General features: G+C 35.3%; 4 protein-coding genes and 1 pseudogene across 6 annotated transcripts; 3 read left to right on the top strand and 2 right to left on the bottom strand.

The window, feature by feature from the left end:
* Window positions 1-1,377: 1,377 nt before the first annotated feature.
* Window positions 1,378-10,667, top strand: LOC142548535 (origin of replication complex subunit 3). 2 transcript variants are annotated; one of them, XM_075656902.1, is made up of 17 exons: window positions 1,378-1,517; window positions 1,608-1,790; window positions 1,906-2,104; window positions 2,199-2,368; window positions 2,446-2,576; window positions 3,650-3,923; window positions 4,046-4,120; window positions 4,349-4,422; window positions 4,627-4,717; window positions 5,528-5,727; window positions 6,113-6,182; window positions 8,151-8,233; window positions 8,794-8,883; window positions 9,343-9,415; window positions 9,620-9,744; window positions 9,929-10,105; window positions 10,226-10,667. In XM_075656902.1, the coding sequence occupies exons 1-17, from the start codon at window positions 1,452-1,454 to the stop codon at window positions 10,329-10,331; spliced, it is 2,187 nt and encodes a 728-aa protein (XP_075513017.1). In that variant the 5' UTR covers window positions 1,378-1,451; the 3' UTR covers window positions 10,332-10,667. The 2 variants fall into 2 exon arrangements, with proteins under 2 accessions (XP_075513017.1, XP_075513018.1); XM_075656903.1 differs by lacking the exons at window positions 1,378-1,517; window positions 1,608-1,790 and having other exon boundaries at window positions 1,935-2,108.
* Window positions 10,668-10,837: 170 nt separating this feature from the next.
* Window positions 10,838-16,211, bottom strand: LOC142548536 (uncharacterized). 2 transcript variants are annotated; one of them, XM_075656905.1, is made up of 11 exons: window positions 15,788-16,211; window positions 15,086-15,397; window positions 14,901-15,009; window positions 14,719-14,812; window positions 14,211-14,298; window positions 14,049-14,132; window positions 13,532-13,625; window positions 13,326-13,413; window positions 13,097-13,202; window positions 12,547-12,639; window positions 10,838-11,707 (listed from the first exon to the last, which is right to left on the bottom strand). In XM_075656905.1, the coding sequence occupies exons 1-11, from the start codon at window positions 15,965-15,967 to the stop codon at window positions 11,309-11,311; spliced, it is 1,647 nt and encodes a 548-aa protein (XP_075513020.1). In that variant the 5' UTR covers window positions 15,968-16,211; the 3' UTR covers window positions 10,838-11,308. The 2 variants fall into 2 exon arrangements, with proteins under 2 accessions (XP_075513020.1, XP_075513019.1); XM_075656904.1 differs by having other exon boundaries at window positions 15,086-15,409; window positions 15,788-16,209.
* A 791-nt stretch (window positions 16,212-17,002) lies between these two features.
* Window positions 17,003-19,135, top strand: LOC142548537 (DNA-binding protein S1FA-like). Its single transcript, XM_075656906.1, has 2 exons — window positions 17,003-17,207; window positions 18,722-19,135. The coding sequence occupies exons 1-2, from the start codon at window positions 17,154-17,156 to the stop codon at window positions 18,935-18,937; spliced, it is 270 nt and encodes an 89-aa protein (XP_075513021.1). The 5' UTR covers window positions 17,003-17,153; the 3' UTR covers window positions 18,938-19,135.
* An 808-nt stretch (window positions 19,136-19,943) lies between these two features.
* Window positions 19,944-21,598, bottom strand: LOC142548538 (uncharacterized). The gene is made up of 2 exons (XM_075656907.1): window positions 20,457-21,598; window positions 19,944-20,168 (listed from the first exon to the last, which is right to left on the bottom strand). The coding sequence occupies exons 1-2, from the start codon at window positions 21,358-21,360 to the stop codon at window positions 20,149-20,151; spliced, it is 924 nt and encodes a 307-aa protein (XP_075513022.1). The 5' UTR covers window positions 21,361-21,598; the 3' UTR covers window positions 19,944-20,148.
* A 1,887-nt stretch (window positions 21,599-23,485) lies between these two features.
* LOC142548351 (protein OSB3, chloroplastic/mitochondrial-like) lies at window positions 23,486-25,035 on the top strand (annotated as a pseudogene).
* The last annotated feature ends 504 nt before the right edge of the window (window positions 25,036-25,539 follow it).

Here is a 25,539-nt window from a genome sequence, read left to right on the forward strand (position 1 = left end):
TTACTGCTTTTAACAATAATTTATACTATATTATTAAAATTTGAGACCTTAGATTTATCATTTTTAAGATAATCCTATGTCATGCTTTTTGATACAAAAGTATCCCTATCAAGTATCAAACTACAAAAAAAAAAAAAAAAAAAAAAAACCATTTTTCATTTAACAAAAAATTATCATAAAAACATATTTTAATAATTGTTTGTATTATCTGTATTTGGGCTAGAGCGAGCTCTTATTCGACAGACTTTTGCTCATATCCTTTAATATAGCCAAACTCATTATATATTATACTGATAATATTACAATTTGTCCAGTAGTTAGACTTGTTTTTGTTTTTAACATTCTCAACTAGTTTACGAGTTCGAGTAATTAAAAGTTTTTAACTTACCATGACTTTTTTTTGTGTCAAGTTAGTTCAATCACGACTCATTATAATTTTTTATTATTATAAATCTATTCTATTTTATTAAGTTTGAGCACATGATAGTAACTACTTAGGAGGATATCAAATTTTTCTTCCAATTTTACCCTTATATGATACTAATATTATATATTTTTATTTTTAATTTTAACACACACTTTTTTTTTTAATTTCAACAATTCAAATATCAATATAGTCACTCCATAAATTGTCAAATTATACTTTAGTCCATTGATAATGATAAAAAAATTTGTACACACACATCGCGTGTGCATAGCAACTAGTATATACTAAAATTGACACATCACACGATAAGAAAGTCCGAATTTATTTTTATTATTATTCAACAATCGATTTCAACCCTAGTACTCCTCAATTTTCACCTCATTAATTGGTGCGAAAACTTTCCGATGATTTTGATATGAATTTTGTACTCGGCAATCTTTTTTTTTAATTTTTTTTATTATTATACAAAATAAGAGGCATTGAAGTGTGTTAATCAAATTTTATACGTATATATTGACATGAATTATTTAATTTTTGCTTTTAAGATATTATTTAATTTGAAATTTATTATTTATATTAAAACACTATTTTATATGAATTCATTTAACCTTTAATGTTAATATATTTTTCTATGATTATAGGTATGCTTCAAACAAAATTTCCTATACCAAATAAATTTTTGGGTAGTTCTCTTGTGAGACGGTTCACGAATCTTTATCTGTGAGACGGATCAACTCTACCGATATTCACAATAAAAGTAATACTCTTAGCATAAAAAATAATATTTTTTTATGGATGATCCAAATAAGAGATCGGTCTGACAAAATACGACCCGTGAGACCGACTCACACAAACTTTAGACTAAATTTTTTATTCCACGCCTCTGAAAACAGAGTATGATATAATGTAGTATAAATTAAGGTAGTACTAATAGTATGTTTCCCGCCAAAACAAGAAACAATTCCAAGGGTTGGCTTGGTAGAGCGAGAGAGTATAAACCTCTGTCTCCGAAAATCTGTTCGAAATGTCTCCGGCGGGCGTTCCTTTGGTTCCACCGCCTATTTACTCCGCCGATAATAATAATCTCCAGGTACTTATATGAACTACGAGTTTGTGCCTCCGGTTTTGTTTATAAATTAATTGTAAAACATTGATGTGAAAATACTTACGAATGCGCCAGCCATTCTTTGTTCTCCACCAAGCAACTCCGACCAGAAAATCAACCGGAAAAATCTGTCGAAGAATCGACTTATCCTCCAAAACTTCCGATGCAAATGAGAAAGCTACCGCCGAGGGATATGATGATAACGCGCGATTAAAGAATTTTCGATTTCTTTGGTCCGAGATTGAGTCCACTATCACGGTGAAATTCTCTTTCGATCTTTCTTTAATGCTTCTATTGGTTTTCTTTTGTAAATCTGCACACTATGTTTGTTATTGGGTTTTCAGTCTAAAAACGTGAACATTAATAAGTTCAGGATGTTTTGAGAAATGTAAATGCCGGTGTATTTGAAAAGATTGACGAGTGGGTTCGTAAGTCCTTTCATGCAATTCGGGTTTGCTGGGTTGATCCCATTAGCGCTATTCAGAAAAAAATTCACTGCCCAGTTTTGAATCGTTTGTCCTTCGATTCTGCTGTTGCATCCAGGAAACTGTTTACTGCCCTGGTCTTCACTAGTAAGTACCTTCCTCCCCGTGAATTTTCTTTTCCCTATTTAATATTGTTGCATTACTGCAAATTGGTGATATTAATTATGTGCTGGATTAGCAGAAAACATGGAATTCGTTGATGATATAATCACATTTGTTGATCTTGGTGTACATTTGAGGACCCATGGATGTCACGTTGCTAACCTCACATCATTGGATTTCTCTTCCAAGAATGGGGTTGGTGGTTGTCTCAAAACATTATTGAGACAATTTCTCATGGTTGGCATTGATGTAAGCTTGTAATTTACTCTACGCTTCCGCAACTTTACCACTATACAAAATCTAAATTTTCTGTGATTGTTAAACAGGCACCTGACATTTCTGCACTAGCATCATGGTACACTGAATCAGAGAACTATGGGAACCCACTGGTTGTTATAATTGACAATGTGGAAAGGTGCAGTGGTTCTGTCCTGGCTGATTTCATCATTTTGTTGAGGTATAGTAGATTTTTCTCTCCGCACATATCTTTCTATTGCCACCTCAATTTATATAGCAATATTTAGTATCTACATTTACCTAGCACGATTATCTTATTCATAAATGATACATTCACTTGTGCAATTAGAAAATTTGCTCTTAAGCTGTCAATGCCATTTTACATATACAATTTAAAGTCAGTTAAATTGCTATTTCCAACAATCTAGCCAATAAATTTTTTTTGATCTTTTTCGCAAACCTTGTCCCGACAAGAAACATCTTGATGCCTATGGTAAATGTGGACCCAATTTCACTGCTTTTCATTCCTAATCCAGGTTTAGAATGCTTTTGTTTTCATTGGCTCATCGTCTACTACTGTTCTTTTCATATCCCTTTGATGCTCTTCATTTGCGATTATAAAATAATAAATTTGGAAAAAGCATTACGCGTGCTTAAATATGGAAGACATGAAGAATCTTTATTGCTGCAACAAAAATTAGGCGATTGCTCATTGATGTGCCCTGTGGACAACATCTTGCATTATATAGCACATGAAATCATTTATTGAGTGCCTTGGTATGGCAAATCGAAGAAGTTATTAGGTTACTGACGTCGAAGATTTGAACATAACCTTGATATCTTTAGGTTAAACTCTGTGAAGTCAGTCTCTTTTGCCATGTGTCTTTTTCATTTTTTTTCATTCTTTAGTATGGGTTGCATCTCTGGTCGCCCTTAAGATCAGTTTCTTATGGTATGAAACTGTGAAGGACAGAGAAGGATGGAGAATGTGAGAACTGAGAAACTTCATATCTGGTGAGGGACAGAGTGATTTTTACTTGATGTCCGACTTATTGTTTGAAATTAAGTTACAAAAGTCTTCCTTGCGTCCTTGTTCCACTAGCATCATTATCATCAATATTTGATATTCAACATCCATTAAATGCTTCCGATCTCATTAATGGGTGAATAGACATACCATATGATATGAATATATTGATGGCACAGGTTGAACTGGCATGATTTAATGAGTAGTGATTTTTGAGCATTTCAAATCCTCATCCTTGATGATGCTTACATTGTGGCTTTTTGCAGCGAATGGGCAATAAAAATTCCAACAATATTAATTGTGGGAGTTGCAACAACTGTTGATGTCCTGAGAAATACATTATCTTCAAATGCATGCTCTCGTATATCTAGTTGTGAGTTCACTTTGGGAACTCCAGCTGAAAGGATGGATGCAATTATAGAGGCTGTTCTTCTGAAACATTCCGGCAGTTTCAGTGTTGGGAAGCAAGTGATGAGTTTCCTGAGAAGTTACTTCTTACACCATGATGGAACGCTGACCTTATTTGTTAGAGCTCTGAAGGTTAATACAAAATAATTATAGTTATTTTTGTTGCCATCTTTATATATGTTTTTATGGCGACGGCTTTTTATGTTTAACATGTCGGTTTCACCTAATCTGTCTGCTGTGTCGAGTGTTTCCAGATTTCTATGGCCCAACAACTTTATGCAGAACACCTAAGCTTCTTACTTACAAAAATAGCTGACGAGGACTCCAAGGCAAGATATATTTCTATCAAATTTGTTTAGTGACTTTCCTTCTTTCTGCCACGTGATTTCTCCTGGTAATGATAGTTCAGTGTGATTGTATAGTCACATATTTTTTTGTTAAAATACTCATAAATGGTGTGCAATTTCATGTGATTTGTATCCAGTACTTGGTTCCTACTTCGGCAGCCAGAAGATGTTTACTCTGTTTGCTTAGAATTGCCTTTGAACCCATTGCAGTGCTTTGGAGGAGAAAGTATTTTGTCTCAAGAAACTGTGGTCAAGCAAGCTTTGGATCTTCCTTCCATCCAGAGGTTTTGGAAAAATTGTTTGCGCTTATAATTTTTTTGACTACAATTTGGGGTAGGGGGTCTTTTAACTGGATTTGAATCCACATCTCTTCTTTAACTAAAGAGGTCTATGCCACCATGTCACATGGTTTATTAGCTATATTTTTAAAATTAAAAAAGATATACATTCTTGTTTAATTTCTGATACTAAATCACCCCTTTCTAAAGATTTTGTCAGTCTAGCTCTGGCGATGACGTCTGGGTCTGTGGTTGGTCCAAACTAAAACAATTTCGCAATCTATGGAACTCTATGGTTATGGTAAGATCCAAATATTCAGTTCATAGTTTCATAGACCTTGGTAATATAGATTTTATTTGTTACGACCTTTGGTATAACTCACCCTCAAAAGCTAGCTTATTGAGGGGATGGTGCTCAAGAGATTATAAACCCACAAGACATGCTTTTCACAAGCAATGTGGGATGAACCATGACACATTACAATCCATCTCCTTTCAGAACTGATGTCCACGGCAGTTGGTGACTTCGCGGACCACACCCGCATGTGCGTAGCAGCCCTCCCAAGTGACTTCGCGGACCCCGCACTTATGCGGGTAGCAGCCGTCCCCACCCACCGGAACGAGGGTCATCCACAGGGAACAAATGCTCTGATACCACTGTTATAATTCTTAGTAAAACTCAACTTCAAAAGTTAGCTATTGAGGGGAGGGTGCCCAAGAGGTTATAAACCTTCAATGCAAGCTTTTTACAAGCGACGTGGGAGGAAACATAACATGTTACATTATTGTGTATAAATTTGTCCGTGAAAATAAGTTACAGTTTTATATGATTAAAAAAAAGTTGCAGTTTTATATATTAACCAAGAATTTTTTGTTGGTGAAACTATTTCATATTTTAGATTTCGCTCTATTGGTGATTGTTCTTTTAGATTCTTTACATGATTATCATCTGGTGTAGAGCATAGAACATGTACCTTCAGCCCTTTTTGATTTTCTTCCATGCCAAACATCTATCCATGTGTTCTTTTTCTTTTCGCAGTTTATATGTAAAAACTTTTATTAAACTAAACATCAGAGAATTTTGTCATTTGATAGATGAACATTGTTGCAGTGCCTGTATGAAGTTGGAAAGTATCAGAAAATCACCCTGTTAGATCTGTACTGTGAGATGCTTGAACGCGAGCTATGCAACAGCAAGGCTTCTGATCATTGTCAATTGGCAAAAGATAATCGACAATCATCTCCTGATGAACATTTGCTTGCCTGCTTGCAAAAAGGAGGTTGTGTTCATCGTGCGATTCAGATAGTTAGGTAGTGTTTTTTTTGTTGTTTTGGTTCAAATAGTTGTCTTATAGTTTGATTAATTGTCCTTGAACATCGATAATAGGAGTTCTATTTGAAAATGCCATTGTTTATGGTGTGAGGAGATTTATTGGTTGTTTATAGAATAACTAACAAGAGCATTTACTTGCCTGCTTGCAAGAAGGAGGTTGTGATCATCGCGTAATTCAGATAGTTAGGTAGTGCTTTTTTTTGTTTTGTTTTGGGTTCAAATAGTTGTTTTATAACTGATTGATCGTCCTTGAACATCGATAATATACGAGTTCGATTTGAATATACGTAGATTTATTGGTTTATCGAATAACTAAGATTTATGTGTCAAGTCTCTGAATGAATGATAGTTAAATGTTTCCAGGGATCTCTCAGGCGCTGAGATGGCCAAGTTACTCAAGCGTTGGAAAATACTTTCCAGAGGCATAACTGAGGTGGGTTGTCAAACATAAATTTGGTTGTTTTTTTTTAAAAAAAAGATGCATTGCGACAAGCTTAAGCATTGATCTCTACCAGTATATAAACACCAAAATGAAAATACATGAGAGAAGGATGCACCTCTTGACAAAAATATAATCAGTTCTATATAACATTAAAATTTATGCCCACAAATGCCTGGCTTATTCGCTAATGCATCACACCGTATTTTCTTCCCTGAAAATATGAGGGTTTTTTTTTTTAAAGTAAGGGCACCAGGTGCATTAACTCTCATTTGACACATGTAAATTGAACAGGGCGTAGTGAAATCATAGGACATGTTTCCTCCTGAATTTGAAAAATATTAAGGCGAATGCGTATTAACTCCCTATACATGCTAAAAATTCACAAAAAACATTTTGCCGTATACGCTTCTATATTGTGGAAATGCTTTTCATTTTCCCAAGATGAATTATCATTTGGTTTTGTTTCATTGGGGATTTTTATAGGTTAAGATTAATTTTCACCTTCCCCACAAGTCATTTCATGTCTTTCTCAATTTCCCTCTTTTTAATCTTATTTTCTTGACATCACTCGTTGGAAACCGCAAGATGGGAATATAATTATGTGTATCTACAGATTTATACACAAGTACATGCATGTATAAGTACATATATCTATAGATATATTTGTTTGTGTGTGTATATGTATTTACTTACACAAATATATAGACACACACGTGTGATAGATATGTTTATATGTAACTTGCTTTTAACACCTTCTAGAATGAGATTCATTTCCACATCTTGTCCTCCAAGATCCCCTAATGCAACATTGACCTATTCTCAACGAACTGCCTATTCACCTTCCTGGGATCACAACTTTTCTGCAAACACTGGTTCCTTTTTTATTAGAAATATAGCCAAGCAAAAATGCACGGTTTGGCCCTAAGATCAACCTTAGAATGCAAATGATTTGGTATATGGACAAGAACAGCACAGACAGACAAGTACCTTTAATGGCAAATCAGAAATGATTGAGAAACATTTTTTGAATTCGTTAGATGTGTTATATATTTCAAAACATGTGAGGCCATCCTAATCAGATAACACGCTGTTAGAATTGCATCCCTCCATGAATACTTTGGGCATGTGTAGAAAACAATATTGCTCTCTTTGAACAATTTTTTAACTTCAGATTTTTCACTCATGTAAAAATTCCGACAAAGTTGAGTATGATCTTTAATGAAAGTAACAACCACTTTGTTCAAATTAAAATGGTAATTTTTTAGGGACTCCAAACATCACAGTGAACCAAATAAAGTGGTTTTGATGCACCGATCAAGGAATAAGACAAAATAAATAGAATCTTTTGATAATTCGTTAAGTTTTAAAAGTTTGCAATTGCAAGTAGTTCGGGAACATGTTGGACACATTTTAGTCCTATTTTTTCTGAAATTTGGACTAAAACTGTCCCTGCAAAAGGTCAAAAACTCCAATATGCAGTACTAACCTTTCCATCGTTCAAGTACACCATCAAATATCCCAGAAATCACATTTTAGAGTTATATTGCATTAAAAAGTATTTATGTTTAAGTTGTCTAATGTTTTCTATAATGAATAGGCTGCACAGAGCTTTGATGAAGAATACAAAAGGGGCTCTGTTTTTGAATAGCCAATGGTTTACCAGTAAAATTTATAAATATATGAAAATTGACATATTTGCAGTTTAAAATGCTTAACATCCGTGTTTCTGATATGCTTGATACTTGCTTCAGTTTTTCTCGACCATAATTTTTTTAGAATTTTGATGTATAGAAACTTCAAGCTAAAACAGAAAAGCGTGTTTAGCAAATTGCTATATTTTTGCTTATGATGTGGATTCCTATAATGTTCCAGTGTCTACTCAAAATCAACTATGAATAATTTTTTCATATTATGATTTCCGTGTCTAGCTGATTTTAATACTTGAAAAACAATGTCCAGATTCATGAAAAAGTAAAGGAGTTGCAGTCTCTGGTAGCATTGGAGGACAAACATTCAAAAAGGGATTTGAATGAAGCAACCAGGTATTTTCTCTTTGCTGCCTTGCACTGTATTGTATTATTTGACCATGTATCAGTCCTAGACCAAATAGATGGCGTAGAAACCTCTTTCATGGACCACAGAACTTACTGAGTGGTGACAAGCTCTATTTATGTTATCTCCATTTTGAATCTTTACTTTGGCCTAGTATTAATTTTCGTATCAAACATTTTATGCCACATCAATGCATCCCCAATGGCCCAACGTGTACGGAAAATTCATGATTTACAGTAGTAGCCGATCTCGGTGAATTTTTAGGTGACCTCTCAACCTGAAACCTATTGGTTTACAAATTGCCGTTGATGCTATGAAAGTTCTTTTCTCAGTTACTTCAATTGATTGATCATAGCACAACGAAGTGTCTAATTCGGGCATTTAAAGTCTTCATCACATTTGACCATTTTGATTTTGGGTTTGAACTTGTCTTTGATCTGATCTTATTTGCATTTTTTGCTTGAATTCTTTATTTAGCTTCAACATCTCTGAATATTATAATATTGACAGAATTTGGATATGACTCATGTACTCTGTGCTGATGTCACAGGAAGTCCATTGCCAGGAAATATGTTCATGAAAACAAGGATAAAAGTGCACTAAACGAGAAAGTTGCTATATTTCTGGAATGCATGGTCAGGTAGGGATAGCTTATACCTAGTAAGTTTACTAACAGAGTTGACTCAAGCAGTGTCATTCAGTTAATGCAATGCCCCTTCATCGCTTCTCTTACTGGCTCAATTTGATTTATCTTCTAATGATAAAAGAAAAAGAATTCTTGACTAATTTGAGCTTTTACTTGAAATAAAATCTGAGGCATAACTGGTAGTTTAATTTATGGCTGACAAAAATAATCTCTAGTTTTATGTAGCGACCATACTTCCATTGTCTAACTGTATCTCATAATTATGCTTATAAAATAAATTTCGTTTTGTTGACATAACTCAAATGTGGACCGCAAATTTTCAGAATGGTAAGTGAATGCATAAGTTCTTTCTTTGATCATTTTATAGTGTTGATTAACTTGATTTCTTGTATTCTATACACTGTTTTAATGTTGGCATACTCAGTAACTGATGTTTTTTTGCTGAAAAATCAGGGATATGAAGCCCATTGAAAGTATACCTTTCAATGAAATATTCTTCTTCAATAATGTCCACACGCTCCAAGCAGTTAAGTTTGCTAAAAATCCATTTGTTTGTGTGTTTTAGGCAGACTTGAATTATTGATGAATCAGTTTCTCAGCAACAATTTAGCAAAATTATGTATATATAAGGTGGCAGAAACATCTAAAATCATTAAAATGTGTAGGAGTTTAAATAGATATTTATATGCTGATGCTGTAGACTTGGTGTATTTTGTTTTCATCACTTTAGGCTTTGATAGGAGATCCTAGAAGAAGAATCCAGGCTGACCTTTTAGAGTCCCGGAATTTTCTCAAGTGTTCTTGCTGCAAAAATGGAAGTGGGCCATTACCATCCATGCATGATACCTCGATAATGTAAGTAGTACATATCTACCTCTTTAACAGTAATGTTCCACTGAAATGTTGACATTTTGAACTTTGTGTATTGATACTTGTCAACTTAAAGCCTTAGGAGCGAAAACAATTAAAAGAAAAACTGTTATGTGCTATTCTGGCATTTCATGGTAATTCCCTGAAGTAATTTCATTTTCTTGCATAGGTACTCTCTGGCTCAAGAACATGGTGATTACATCAATATTCACGAATGGTTTAACTCTTTCAGAGCCATTGTTTCTCCCCCATGTTCACAAGCCAAGAAGAGGTTAAAGTTGTCACCATCACCTAAAAAACGAAAAAGTTCTAAGGAACCAGGACGCCGGAATGATGCTTCAATTCAGTATCCTTGTGCCCTTCTTCTCTGTATTATTCATTTGAAATTTATGGAGCATTTTTTATTACTCACGCCAGCAGATTTACACAATATTACTACTGATATCCATAACTGCATTATGTATAGAGCTGAATTCTGCAGGGCAGTGACTGAGCTACAGATTACCGGACTGCTTCGGTTGCCCAGCAAAAGGCGTCCTGATTATGTACAGAGGGTGGCTTTTGGAATTTGAAAAGGTACAGGCCCTACACATTTTCTTGCTCCCCAACCTGCTGCTTCTGTGACTGCTGATGATTCCAGAATTAGTTTGATCTCGAATTCCGATCAATGTGAAACAAACTTCATACTTATTTAAGGTTGTATGCAAAGATGATCTGTGTTGGACTCAAATCGGTTAACTAAATTGATGTGTGATCGTCTCAATATTCAGCTACAGGGTCACTTCTATTGTAAATCAGCAGGATTTTGACATTTCACCGAAATCTTATTGGTAGGCCGTTGAGTTTTTATGCCGATGCCACGGATACCTGCTTGTCATATGTTGAGTGTATCCTTGCCATCCGAGCCAAAAGAGATGAGCCGAGCCGAGCCAAAGTTTGGAGGTTCCAAAACAATACATTACTATATGATATTCATCATTTATAAATCATTACCGTTTGAGACAATCGATTTGTGTTCGTTCAAAATGCTTAGTAGACTACATATTCAATTACACAAATTGAAAAATAAAACAGGAAAGAAAAATTAAAATCCCAGCTTGTGCTTACTATAAAAAAAATAAATAAATCCCACAGCGTGCTATAGCAAAACAGAGCGCATGAACAAAGGAGTAAAAATTCCAAAGACGCACAACTCAATTATTTTTCATCAATAATGTTTCTCGGACATCCTCTCATACTTACAAAATGCTTGTGCTTTCTATCTCAATCTCAAACAAATTCCAATGATATTTAGCTCATATACGATAATCATCTCGCGTACCGGTAGGACTCGCATCCAGAACTTAACTCAAACCAGCTGCTCCACTGCAGGGCTAATTGGTTGGCCACATAATTATCTGTTAGTTTTTTACTGAGAGCATACATGAGTAACACATATGCTCAGTCAATCCACAAAAGAACTCTGCAAAGAATCCCAACGGCCGTATTCCTCGATCCAATTAGCGTCACACAGTTGCTTTTCTTATTATAAATTGACTGATCATTATCGTCATTGTTTGAAACGAGGACTTACCACTTTCCCCGATGGTATTGATGGCTTTTCTTTCAAGCTTGCAGTTAACATAGAATCAGTGGTGTTTGATTGGCTTTCAAGGGAACCAGGTCTAGTCCAAATTTTTATGTGTCCATCCCGGCTACAAGTAAGAACAGAATCTTGAGAGAATATCAAACCAGAAAGAGGTTCTGTGTGAACACGATGAGCCACTAGCGGAGAGAGTTTTGGGATGTCTCTCATGCTTGGAGCAGGTTGCAAGGTGCCAACAGGACAAGCACTGTCCCAGTGAGATGACTGGCTTCCGGTACTTAAAGTGGGGGACCCACCAGGGGGACGCCGTACTGGTACCACAAGTTCATCCATTTCAAGATCCCATAGAAGTAATTGTGTGTCCTGCACAAAAATTAAGTTTTCCGTATGTTACAAAGAGAGATGGTGATAGGGAAGAAACAGATGGCAAGTAATAGTGTGCATGAGAGACATATAAGTCTCTATCAAAAGAAGATTCTTCTTCTTCACTGAAATAAATGTACCCCACATAAGTGATCCTTTACATAAATAAAGAACATTTAAGAAATAAAATATGGAAATGAAAGGCCTCGAGGTGACGGATCTATCAGATAGCATCCTCTTAATCTGTTTCTAAAAGGTAACTGGTGCAATACAGAAAGGTGTATTTACTTTGCACGGCAAACATCAGAATAAATATTAATATATCATGTGATCTCTTGATTTCAAGAAAGAACATAACAAAAGAAAAAGAACAAAAGGAAGTCAAACCAGAATATTTATACAGGAATCTAATCAACATTGTGGTATGTGTGAAAACCAACTCCATGGAGTTGGACATCCTATGCAGGAAGGAAAAAAGGACATAATTACGGAACAGTGAACCCGGACAAGCTCCAGCATATTGCCCTAAGTTGTTCCAAATAAAACACATGGTTCCTTATCCATTTTATAGATGTCCAACATTCCTCCGCAAATTCAAAACTATAGTTCAGAAGAAATAGAAGTTATTTTGAGCAAGAACAAGTGGTTGCAAGATCAACATTTACAGCCTGTAATCCAAGAATACGATAACATATTGACTATTTGGGGGTTTTTTTGAAGTCCTTTTGTTGCAGTATTAAGGTGTACAGGGTTATATAACACATCAGTCAAATAATGAGAAAGTTATTAAAGACAAAAATTGACTAATTATGCTTAAAGCAATAATTCAATTTTAATACCTGACCAACTGAGCCAAAACGGTATACAACATTTTCAGCCACACCATCAGAATTTGGTGCCAACCAATATGAATCAAATGACACACCACTAACCTGCCATTGCCGAGAACATATGTAAAAAAGGACATCAGTATCCACCAGAAATTAAGCACATAGCAACCGTCTACAACCCGATCCAGGTGATTAATACAGTTTATATTTGAACCAAAAAAATCATCTATGCTATTTGGACTGCTGTATAAGTATTGTGTGCTAAATGGTTAATTGAGCAGCTCTCCTGGAATCTTGATATTACTTTTGGAACATATAGATTAGTTCTACTAACAATTCAACATTTACAGGGCAGACCCATAAATAGATGAAGTGAATCATTTATAAATGAACGTAACTTATTCTGGAAATTCCTCTTCAGAAAAAAATATTATCGTTTGTGTAAACATTAAAGAAGGCTTTCAGCACCGTTCAAAAGTTTTACAGAACAAGTTGCAAATCATTTATCTAAGTAAGCTGGAGATACTATCTAGTGGATGGTTAATCATAGAACTCTCACCCATGAGTTGTGTCCCTCGCCCCATGCCACAATCTTCCGATCTTCCATGCTCCAAACTTGAACTAGGTCATCTTCTCCTCCAGCCAAAATGTATTTTCCATCCATACTGTTGTTCGTTTTCCATTAGTAACTTCATTTCTTTTAATATTGACCACACAATGTACTTGCAGAAGCAGTATTGTTGGGAATCGAAGAATAACCATTCAAACCAGAAAATAAGAATGCCCACCTCCAAGCACAACACAGTAAAGCGCCATAATAGCTTTTTCCACCACATATAAGTTGTTCGTTTTTGTAGTCAAACACTCGAAGATAACCTGCACTCATTAAATTTACTTAGCCTATAAATAAAGGGGAAAGTTGACAGGCGGTTGGAGACAAATTTTCACACTTGAAAATTCGAAATAGCCAAATGACTTAAGAAAATGACAATACCATCTCTTCCGACGGTTGCTATATAAGATCCATCACTTGAAAAAGCAATGCCATTTATTGAACCATGGGATACATGCCATCTAGCAACAGGATTCTGCAGTGAATCATATAATCACTTCCAGTTAACACTACCTTTCCACAACAATAATGAAAATCAAAGTCCTGAAAATTATGAATTATAAGCATGTGTCAAATCCTCTATCTATACAACCACGTAGTGAGCCTTTTCTTTATAGATGTCCATCTTGTCATCAATCAACGAGAAAATAAACATATTTCTCAACTCAGAGAGTAAAATTCTGCAAGGGAAGACTTCTACGAAGACATTGGCAAACCACCTCGTTCCCACCCCGCCAAAAAAAAATTGACTAAATTTGTGCTATTCACTGATTCCTAGGCCCCAGCAAAAAAATTACAGAGGCTAATAGAAACTCAGAAAAAACTTGGAAATAAGTGTAGGTAGTAGGTGAAAATACCAAAAAAAATGGTACAGAACATGATTAACAATTGCCAATACCTTACTGTAGCGTGCATGTGAAACAGAAAACTGAGTTGGGTCCTTGATCACATGGAATGAAGGATCACCAGAACCATCTTTGTTCTGAAAAGAACATCGGGATATTTAAAATTTCACAACACAGCCACTTAGAGAATTAACTTTATTCATTTCAAAACTTGCCTTTTCATAAACATACATATTTCCATCTGCGTGAGCAACTACAAATAATCCATCACTGTAGGGAATCCATGCAACACAGGTGCAACGACTGTTAAAAAGAAAAGGAGTAATAGATCAGCTAAAAAACTCCAGGACTTCAATATATTCCACAATGAAAACTGAAAAAATCAGATAAGATTTAGATTTCAGAAATTCCCAAACAAACTCATACGGCCATAAAGTCCGTACAAAGCAGACTCAATCTAGAGAAGCAATTGTGATAAAACCTACATTAGTTCAAGTCAATAATTGTGTACAATACAAGAAGAGAAGGTTTGGGAATCCCATAAATAAGAAAACTTGGATGAAGCATGTTCCCGAAGAGGATGATAAACTAAAGTGGCATCTCAAAAAATAAAAAATTAAATACACTCAAGGTGACAACAGCATTTGTTCCAAGTATCACATAAAAAGATTTAATGCAGAAAGATGCGTAAGGAAGGGATCAAAATAAGAGTCATGTTCTTGCCTATTGTTAACAGAACCATCTTTATTATAATGTTGAGCCCCGACAAGCTTCTTCCCAACATCTTGTAGTTGTTCTCTGAGTGACACTGAATAGACTACAAAAAATAGAAAGTAAAATCTAATTCAAATAAAAGTGTGTTATTCATGATAGTCAATTAGAAGTTCTGAGAGAAGAAGTCAAACCATCTCCAGTGCTTAAACCAATAAGCAAATCATGCCCGTCTTTTGCATCGGGGTCATATGCATGACAAACAGGGTATACATTATTAAACTGGATACACTTTATAGGATCCTGTGAAAAAATAAAAGGCCTCTCAAAAATCAACACCATTATGATTTTAAAAGTTAACAGAAGACCATCAAATTACCTTATCCTGCGAATTTAAATCACTGATGAAAACTGAATCACCGGAGTTGAACACCAAGTAAGTCCCCTTACCATCAAAGTTTGAATTCCCAACAACATTATTCAAACTTGACGCGCCTAATGATCCTATTCTACTACTAGTGCCAGCGACCGACTTACCTCCATTTGCTCCAACAAAACTAAGGGCCCTACCACCATTTCCACCACTCCATAACCTTGCTGCCGCTGACCTCACGCCACTGCTGACACCCAAACTTGAGGATGATTGTGATGGTGTCTGCATTGGCTTATCCTTGAGGTGAGCCAGTGTAACCTGACACACAACCTTGAGAAAATATTCATTCAGCAGTTTAAAACTACCTACAAGTCACATTCATAAGAGAGCAAGTAATCTGGTACCATAGAACATCTTATTTGGTAAATCCTTTACTTAACCTTGTGAGCAAGCCAAAAGTCAGAAGCATCAAATTTCAGGACATGTTACTCGACTATAACAGCAATCACACATATCTCCACCCACAACCAATGCATATTACATACAACCGTTTGAAGACCCGAAAGATGAATATGGACTACTTAAGCCATTCCAAAATCTATACTAAACTGATAAAGCTTACAATTTCCAACACACAAATTGCCAAAAACAGATTGACTCAACAGCGAAATATTAAATTGAAACCCTAAAGAGCAGAAATCGACAAACCTGAACTACAGTTTTGCCTTGGGAATACTGTTGACCAATCGCTGGATGGGTCTTCTCATACTGAAGCTTGTATTTGCCTTCTGGGGTCTTGAAATAAGTCTTCAAACCCGGCGGCTGTGCGTTGTTCCCAGACGCGGATGCTGAAGACATCATATTATTACTCGTCGCAGAGTTCATCATCTCTCGAGACCCAAAAAATATATACTAAAATCGTTACTATCAATATTGTCAAAACTGTCCAGAGATCATACAAAATTCTGTTCTTGATGAAAATCTGTGACTGCGTTCGTGCAAGTTTTTTTGTGGATCAAGGCTTCGTTTCCTTGTTTTGTTAAGCAAATTGTAAATTAAATACCAAAGTTCTTTATCGTCAATTGACTTTATGTGGGTGTAGGCTGAAAAATTGAACGAAATCCATGGAATTTCGCTCGCGTGAAATTCTTTTGTTTTGAATAAATATTAGATCCGCTTGACAACATAGTGAAGTCAGATACACGTTAATTTTTAAAATCTAAATAATATTAACGATCATATTGATGCAGTCTAGTTAAATAAAAAAAATTGAATTTTTTTAACTAACTAATTTGTGTTATTTCTTTTTTAAACAATTTGTCAAAAATATTTTGTTCACAAGTTAAAGATTGAATACAATTTTATCAATTGAAAAAACTTATTTCTTTTTATGTGAGTTAAAAGCACGTTTTCCTTTGAAATTTTGAAGAAAAGGACGAATCAATATAGACGAATTTGGAGGAGGAGATTTGATCCATGAAGATATTTGAATAATAAATTTGAAATGATATTTATACAGGTTTATTTCAACCTATGAACGGCCCGATCACTCCACATGAGTGATCCGGGCCCACCTCCCTGTAAAAAAAAAAAAAAAAAAAATTGGCTTGCAGGCAGTGCCCGCAGGGGTAGGGTCGACCGAACCTTTATATAAGATGTTTCAAATTATAGTAAGATCAGGGTAAGTTAAACGATAGCATCTATATATTACTTAACAAATTAATACTTTAAAATTCACCCAATTTTAAGGAGGTGCCCAATGGTCTTGGGCTTGAGCTTAGGTTTGGGCTTGGTCTTGGGCTTGTGCTTGGGCTTGGTCTTGGTCTTGGTCTTGGGATAGCCTTCCAACTGAGCTTGGGCTTACAAGTTTCAATTTTCATTTGGGCTAAGAACATGTGGGTAATTTCATAAATATTAAAAAACAGAGGACTTTTCAGAAACTCTGCCGCAGAACTTCCACAAATACGCGCTCAATTGAAGACAATAGTTGCTTTTTTTCTCCTATTTTTCTTGTTCTGATCTTATCCTTTTCTCTTATTTTTCTTGATCTGTGTTATTGTTAACGTGGAGGGCCATGGATTACGAACCAGATTTTGACGATCGCGTGCCTCCGGCATTTGATCGAATGGTACCCTTTTTTGGTCCAAAATCAGCTCAATTTTTGCTCATATTTGTAGATCTGTTATTCCTGGGATTGATTGAGTTGATTTAAACGAAGATCTGTGGATTATCGGTGGATTGGATTTCGTATGTATTTATCTGCAACATTCTTTTTTGTAAATATTTGTTGTTGGGTTGATTTGCTTGAATTCGTTTGGTTTATCGGATTTGCTCTCGAAATGGATGGGCAAATGAGATTGCTGTTGCATGTTTTTGGTTTGCCGAAGAAAAAATTTGTTCTTGTTGGAGAACTGACTAGAATTCAATTACAGATGCTTGGGCTCGTTCTGTGAGGATATAGAAAGAATCTTTTTTTACTCGAACATTGTATCTGGTTATGAAGGGGGACGAAAATTGTGTATCAAATCTTATGTCTGGGACTCTGGATAGTTTGGAGTCAGGGGTGGTAAAATAAACACTATGCTGTTATCCTTCAGATTAACGACTCACATTAAACTTATCTACTGTACATTCCTGACATATGGTTTTACATTTGCATGGCTTGTTTGATATTCATTTCCACGTTTTACGGATATGGCTTTGTTGGTCCAGTGGCATTTATTTCAAGCCTATAATATGTGTGTTTGACTGTGATTGCGAGCATGCATGTAAAATACATGATTAATCCTGTCTGGTGTCTGTAAATGTTATTACTTGGTATTGTTTTATTTACGCAGAAACAATATTTTGTAATCTGTTTCCACGGCACCAATCAAATCCTGACACTATGACTTGCTTAGCATATTAAGTTTAAATCTGATTGTGTGATCTGATTTTAATTTCATCCTTGTATGGTTGGATGATCTTGTTTTGCATTTCCGAGGCTAATTCCCCACCCTGCCCCCCCCCCCCCCCCCCCCAATTTTTTCTTGTTCTCGATCTTGTGTACCTTTCCCCCCTTGCATTTGAATTTTGAAGTGGAATTTTGGGCATTAAATGATACAGACTCAGATGTATATTGTTGAGATAAATAATCAATGCATAAAGCATCCACATGATTATGTATCTTCTATGCTGGTGCTCATAATTTCCTCATTTACCGTTCACTTAGTTTGATTTGTGCATTTTGCTTTAGGCCAATAGGAAACTGGGTTATATGTTTAGGATGAGAAGATATAGGACAACGTTATGGTCCCATTTGTTTTGCACTCGGGAATTGAGCGGATGAGAATGATTATCTTTTATGTTGTCTTTATGTGTACTTGAGCACTGAAACCTCTTTCTAGTGTTTCCCCCTAGTTGAGGCATCTGCATATCATACTCTCACTTCTTTAAAGCTAATTCAAGCGCAAGTACGTAGTATATCCTTCGGCATGGAATCTTGTAACATTCTTCTGCTTGAATCACATATTACATTCATTTTAATGTTGACTAGGCAGTTATACGATGATTACTCATAACTTCGTGGTGGCTCAAGTTTTGTGATGTCAAATTTTTTGCTGTTTTTCACTATTCTTTATTTCTCATTCGCTGGATCAACAGAAAAATGTTGCCCAGGACATTGAAGCCAAGGGATTCAACCCAGGTTTAATTGTCCTGCTTGTCATAGGTGGGCTGCTCTTGACATTCCTCATTGGAAACTATGCTCTGTACGCATACGCCCAGAAAACCCTCCCTCAGAAGAAAAAGAAGCCTGTTTCAAAAAAGAAGATGAAGAGGGAAAGGCTGAAGCAAGGTGTATCAGCTCCTGGAGAATAGATGGAGGTAACATGGGATGTTCCCCTAGGAAGTCAAGTTGTTCTTTAGACTTCAAATGTTAAAAACTTTGTCAAAAAAATCATTGCATTGTTTTTAGACCTTCGTTGTCATCCAGTGTGGAAAGAACTTCACTTGAGATTAGAATTAGACTCTCGGCATTGTCTATTGACTAAGAACTAAGAAGGTTGTTTGGATCCACGATATTGCCTTTTTAAATTTTTTGTTTGACGTTTTAGTGATGTTGGGAGACCGAGTTACGCACACACACACTGTACATACTCACAAGGGATAAATAGGTATCTTGCCTTTTACCTCTCCTCTGGAGATCTGTGCCTAGTACTTTCTCTTCTACGGATGGATAAATTACCATTCCGTAGAAACTAAAGATGTTCCAAGTTACTATTTCCAATGGAACTTTAAAAGGTTCAAATTTCACAATGCCAAGGACCTAGTATGAATGTTGCGGTAAGCTAAACTCTCTCCGTGAAAATCAGCGAGTTTAGCTCTCATTTATTTTCAGAGTTGAAACTAAAATACTCTCGTACATGAAATTTTACGTAGTGGATGTATAATTTTAATTAAAATGCATGATATTTACCTAATTTGAGTGCAAAACATCATTTTAAAGAGAAAATGAAGCTTGTTTGCCCACTAAAAATTGCTCTTATCTTCTGTTTGGATCGTTGATAACCAATACGTTCCCTCCGGCAAATGAAATATCTGCCCTAGGGTATGAAGGTCTGAACTTAATTCAAGAAAATTGGGAAATGTGCTAGACAATACTTAGATACAATATGACTGGATTACTTTAATAAATTAAAAAATAAATCACCTTTATGGCAAAAGATGACCCACTTTTCTCTTGATATCAGCCTTTTCGATTTCCCAAATGAGAGGGTAAAAGATTTCAATAGTTTGTTTTTTTATAATTTTTTTTATTTTAGAGATATCAAAGTATAATGCTCATATTAAATAAATGAATTTTCTAATATTAGAGAAATATTTTTTAAAGAAAAAAATCAATAGGATAATTGTTTATAAATGTGGTTGCGTGTCACTTTATGTGGCATTCTCATTTTCAAAGTAACGACACAAGAAAATTAAATACAAATTGAAAAACAAGATGAAATTGTAGGATGATGAACACGATCATTTCACAACCTGAATGTAAACTTTCAGGAATGGAATAACTTCACGGTTCCAGTTTTCATTCAATCTTTGCTCAAGTTTTCTGCAAAAATAAAAAATGGAAAGTTCTTATTAAAATACTTTGGAGGAACTATTGCTAAATTTGTCTTGGCTGGTTGAGAAGAATAGATCTAAGGCACAAGCAAGAAACATATGTTCAGTTCTCATGATTATTCTTCCTCTATTTTGGAGCAAAACTTGTCAGATACAAGACAAGATCAATCTACATTGTTTTCTTTCGGAAAGAAGCAGAACCAAAATCATTGTCCATTTATCAATTATTCGAAGTTACTATGTCACCAAAAACAACGGTCTGGATTAAGCCTCTCACCTGTTCTTGCTGGTTCTGATTTACATCTTGTCAGTAGTAAAGGATGAACTACTTCACCTCCTTCAGTTCCCTTGGAATCTTGATTATTATTTTCTGTATTTGCATTTTCAGTTTCCAACTTCCTACTGCTTTCGGGGATAGTTTTTGATTCCTCCGCCGCATTCTCTGGACAGGGATGAGGTTCTTGCTCTGTTTTTTCCTCGATTTCAGTTTTGACCGCTTCTATTCCAGTAGGTTCAAATGGGGACCCCCAAATTCTTGCTGCCAAAGATGAAGATCTGTAAGGAGCAGATCTGCATCTAGTCAAGATTAGTGCATTTTTGGGTGGGCAAAAAACGAAATCATCTTTACTTTCTTGAATCCCAACTCCAAGGTTTTCACACTTTATATCGTCAACCTCATTCTCGCTACTACAATTATTATCGTCTCTTTTATCAGCGGAAGCACCATTCTCATTCTTTTTGAATTTCTGATTCGAATTAGCCCTGAAAGAATCCTCTCTATCATCCACTTTCTTGCAGTAAACAGACTTACAGAACAAAAACCAGCTGCCAAATCTTGAGCTAACTTTTCCGCAAGATGAGATTTTCTTGTGCCGCCACCAGGGACGGTGGCTTGCGGTGCTCTTGGCCTTCGCATTGGATGAGCGCCGAGCAGAGACTTGGCCGAAGCAAGTTACTTTAGGAGAAGATGGCTCTTGTGTAGTTTCAATCACACCAACCGCGTTCTTTTTTCCTATCAGCATCGGGCTTGCACGTGGCCTGCCGCTGCCGCTGCCGCTGCCGCTGCTTCTGCTTCTGCTTTTGCTTCCCAAATCGCTTTTCAAGGACCTCATCAATGGCGGAGGAAAATTTTCCGCCCCCGCCTTGCTTGGACTCGACATTGACATCGATAAAGATTTCATCTTTACACTAAAAATGCATAAAAGTCACAGAAATCTGCAGTTTCCAATGGTTAGAAATGAATCTTGGCTTGCCTTGCTATGCCCATGCATGTATTGTGTTTTATGCGTGTGTCTTCTCTGGTTTGTTCTGGTGTTGGAAGAGGGGATTGAGATTGAAGGGGTAGGCTTTTTCTTACGATATGCTATTTTTTTTCCTGGATTTTAGTTTTTGTCACTTTCTGATATGACGTTAATGCCTCATAGTCAGTGTAGAATAAATTTACATTTTAAAAAATTATTTCAAAAAATTCACGCCCAAATGCACAATCTATCTTTTCCATATAAAATAGCTAATTTGATATATATTAAATTTGGGGTAACAATTAAAAAGCGATCACGAACGAGGATATGCCTATGATTTTCCATCATAACTATTGTTAAAGTTATCATTTTTCTTGATATGCAATGCCTATCATCGGTTGGTATAATGCTACCACATGATTTTACAATAGAATCATTTGAAGGGTTGAACCATTACATTTTCAACACTTGAATAATTTGTGCCCCAACTGATCCAATAATTAATAATAATATTACATGAATTATTCTAGATTCACGAAGGTCATCGCCAACCACAAAATCTATTTTTGTGTAAATTTTACACTAAAATAGTGCGATTTCTGCACCAAATACAATATTCATCTCCAACCCATTTACTTCAAGGATATTCTCGAAATATTCTTTTTATCTCCAACGCATTTACTTCAAGTCTTTGTATTTGTATTTGAATTATGTGTTTCAAGTTGTATTTATATTTCGATTATCTTTTTCAATTTATTTATGAATTGTATTGTTATATTAATTTTTTTGCATTTGTATTAAAATTATATTAATTATAAATCATTAAATCAAATTAGTCCTTAATTAATAATAATTAACATAAATAAATAAATATTTTTTTAAAAAGCAACAATTATTATTTTTAAAATTATATGATTAAACATCTAATTATTAAAGTAATACAATAAATATTATACTATTATTTAAATAATATTTATAATTTTTAATACAAATATTTATAATAAATACCAATAAAAAAAGAAAAAAAAAAACAAACAAACCACAATCAAATTGGCTGGCGCAGGGAAGAGGGGCTGCGCTATTTTGTTGGAAGAAGAAAGCCTTTACACCATTTTAATGCAGTCTTGGAGATGCCCAAAATAGCGTTGTCCCCGTTGAAAGACAAAGATTTTACACTATTTTAGTGCAGCTTCAGAGATGTCTTAAGGTACAAAAATCTTGAGATTTGAAAAGGAGGTACATGCGCACACATATTTGTAGAAGCAATGCGCAAAGGCAATAATGTTTAATTATTAAAATAATAAAACAATAGAGTATTAACAATTTTTTTAGTACAAAGAACACTTCACTTTCTTTTGAAAAAAAGACAAAACAACGTACGCCCTCGGTGACTCCAGAAGTGTGAAGGGGTCAATCAATCTGGCTGGTGATCCGAAAAGGGACCAGCGAGTGAGCGACAAAAAAAAAGGATAAGAATATAGAATTTATTCAAACCAGAAAACAAATTTCTTGTTCTTATTCAGTGTTATGAAAAAACCCGCTTAAGCTTGAAGCTCGACAAAAATATCCTGCTTTGAAGAAAAACCGAAAAAACGATTAAACTGTAGTTTGATAGAATTAAGTGTAATTAAGGTATTTAATTAAATGTGCTTAAGTACAATTAATCGCATCTATTTATTTTTTTATTTTTATTTTGAATATATGTTTTTTATTTTAAAATAATAAATTAGGTTTATAATTTAGATGTTTATTTTAAAATTTTAATTATGATTAAGCATGTCTGATAATGATTTGACAAATATTTAGTATTTTTAATGTGGTAGAGTTGCAAAAACAAATAAAGATTGCAATTTTGTGATTTTTATGCTTTTATAAATATGAGAATTCATGCATCAGACTTAAATTTATCATATTTATGCATTACTTTATCTATTTATAAGTTTGATATAATTACAATTACACTAAAAATAAAAAATAAAAAACGATTTTTACGCTTCAGCGTGTGCTAATCTCGCTTAAGCTTGGAGTTCGACGTCCGCGCTTAGAACCTTGTTCTTACTCAAACCCAACATCCCAACAAATTTGAAAGAAAAATACAAAAGAAAAGCCAAAAACAAAAAACACGATTAGCCAACACGAGGATTCCAAATCCAGACATAAGAGGAGGGGGAGGGCATGGAACAGATGACACAATTTCTAAAACTGAAATTAAGGTAAAATGCTTCTTTTACACCAGTTACATCACATATAATTCCATTGCAGTATATGAAAAGTTTTCAAAAGAAAATCAAAGCTCAAGCCAGTTCAAATGCAGTGATTCAGAGAAGACCTTCACTTACAGAATATTTTCAGTCCACGCTATAGCCAAGACGAACAAACAGCAGAAAACGAAATACTAATCAATGCGGGTTAAAGTATTTATAAAGCATGTGTAGTAATGGGATACTTGTTGAAATTTGAAAGCGAGTGCGGATCATTCGTTTATACTGGCCCCTCTATCAACTCAACCTATAGCCCAAAACTAAGAGCAGGAGTAGAGACTTCGAAAGTTGTTCCAGGATTGTCTCCTCAATGCATATTGTGTTTTTGTTTATGGGCTGCCGCAGTCATTTCGCAAGACGTCGATAAGAAGTCTTTGTTGATTCCTATTGTGTTTGAGGGTAATTTGGCTCATGTTGTGGCTCGTCATGTGAAGGAGAATGATTGTGTTTTTGTTTGTGGGCAGCTGAGTTTTGATTCAATGCCATTCGTGTTGAGCGAGAGTCTTGGAAAGTTTCATGTTGTGGCCGAAAATCTCACTTTGTGGAGGGATTGAAAATGACTATTTTGAATTATGAGAGGAAGAAAAAAGAGGTCTCAACTTCTGGTGTAGAAATTGTAAGTCTTTTTATCCCGTGGCTGAGAAGTTAGAGGTGAACATTTCTTCTGAAAGTGGCGATGATGGAGGCAAAAGTCATATAGCTCTGGATCCGGCGTGGAGGGACTCATTAGAACGCCCGAAGATGAAGAGTTTGTACAGGAAAAATGAAAGGGATTACGGGAATTCTGCTCAGGATTTTGTTAAACCACCAGTTTTTTATGATTATGAGACAGCAACACCAGCTGAGTCTTCTCCAGGTGGAAACAAAGGCCGAATGGTCTTCAACGATAATTCTAAACTGGAAAAAGGAAAGGAGTTAAGGGGAGAGACTGATAGCAAACATAAAGATGGGGATTCTTGGAGGGATCTTATCATGCAATGGTGGGATTATCGTTGGCACAAATCTAACAGATTGGTTAAAGAAAAATTCCCAGATTTTAAACATAAGGCAACTCGTGAGTGTCTTTGGATCAATGGGGCTCCAGAATGGGTGTTGGCTGGACTTGGAAAAGTGGAGTTTGTTGTGAAACCAATCTATGCCAAGATACAACCAACAAGTCCATGGACTATGAAAGAAAAAGGAATGAGAAGGGGGATGGTTCTTGGAAGAAGTGGTGGAGAATCCGTATAAATGGTGGGATAAACGATCAAACAAAAAGAATCCAAAAGCTCCTGAATTCAAGCACAACGAGAAATGGCATCATCAAAGTTACCACCATTGTGAGATGACCAAATTTACACGTATAACCAATTAACGAGCCATTTTTGTTGCTATTGAAGTTGGGTAAATCATTTTGATACTCTGTGATCTCAGTTGTCTTTTTGGACTTTGACTGGAAAATGAAATGTGAAAAAATGATGGCCAAAAAATATTTTCTTTACAATGCATAGATCAGGATCATGGGTATTTCTTTCTCCGTCTCTTTAAACCATTTGGATAGTATGACCCTTTATATATTGTTTTTGGAGTTCATCAACACGGGGAACTTATAAAAACAACCGGCAAACATTTTAAAACACTTTTCTTTTTATTTTATTTTATCAATAAATAAAAGCGACGGAATTTTTGCGACGGTTTACTCATAAACTGTCGCTAACTCTTGGTTTAGTAGCGACGGTTTAAAAACTGTCGCCGATCCAGATTACTTAGCGACGGAATAATCCGTCGGACGGTTTAATTATAACCGTCGCTTATTAGCGACGGTTTGGCGACGGTTTTTAAAACATCGTCGCAATTTTTCTATAAATATTTCCTCTCC

This window comes from Primulina tabacum, chromosome 6 (assembly GCF_025594145.1).
Source record: "Primulina tabacum isolate GXHZ01 chromosome 6, ASM2559414v2, whole genome shotgun sequence".
Lineage (NCBI taxonomy): Eukaryota > Viridiplantae > Streptophyta > Magnoliopsida > Lamiales > Gesneriaceae > Primulina > Primulina tabacum.

Coding starts and splice junctions, on each gene's coding strand:
- LOC142548535 (XM_075656902.1), top strand. CDS start 1,452: ATGTCTCCGGCGGGCGTTCCTTTGGTTCCACCGCCTATTTACTCCGCC. Junction 3,924..4,045: donor TATTTGTTAGAGCTCTGAAG/GTTAATACAAAA, acceptor GAGTGTTTCCAG/ATTTCTATGGCCCAACAACT. Junction 8,234..8,793: donor GATTTGAATGAAGCAACCAG/GTATTTTCTCTT, acceptor CTGATGTCACAG/GAAGTCCATTGCCAGGAAAT.
- LOC142548536 (XM_075656904.1), bottom strand. CDS start 15,967: ATGATGAACTCTGCGACGAGTAATAATATGATGTCTTCAGCATCCGCG. Junction 13,414..13,531: donor AGCAACCGTCGGAAGAGATG/GTATTGTCATTT, acceptor TAATGAGTGCAG/GTTATCTTCGAGTGTTTGAC. Junction 11,708..12,546: donor GTTTTGGCTCAGTTGGTCAG/GTATTAAAATTG, acceptor ATTTTTGTGCAG/GACACACAATTACTTCTATG.
- LOC142548537 (XM_075656906.1), top strand. CDS start 17,154: ATGGATTACGAACCAGATTTTGACGATCGCGTGCCTCCGGCATTTGAT. Junction 17,208..18,721: donor CTCCGGCATTTGATCGAATG/GTACCCTTTTTT, acceptor CTGGATCAACAG/AAAAATGTTGCCCAGGACAT.
- LOC142548538 (XM_075656907.1), bottom strand. CDS start 21,360: ATGAAATCTTTATCGATGTCAATGTCGAGTCCAAGCAAGGCGGGGGCG. Junction 20,169..20,456: donor ATCAGAACCAGCAAGAACAG/GTGAGAGGCTTA, acceptor TTATTTTTGCAG/AAAACTTGAGCAAAGATTGA.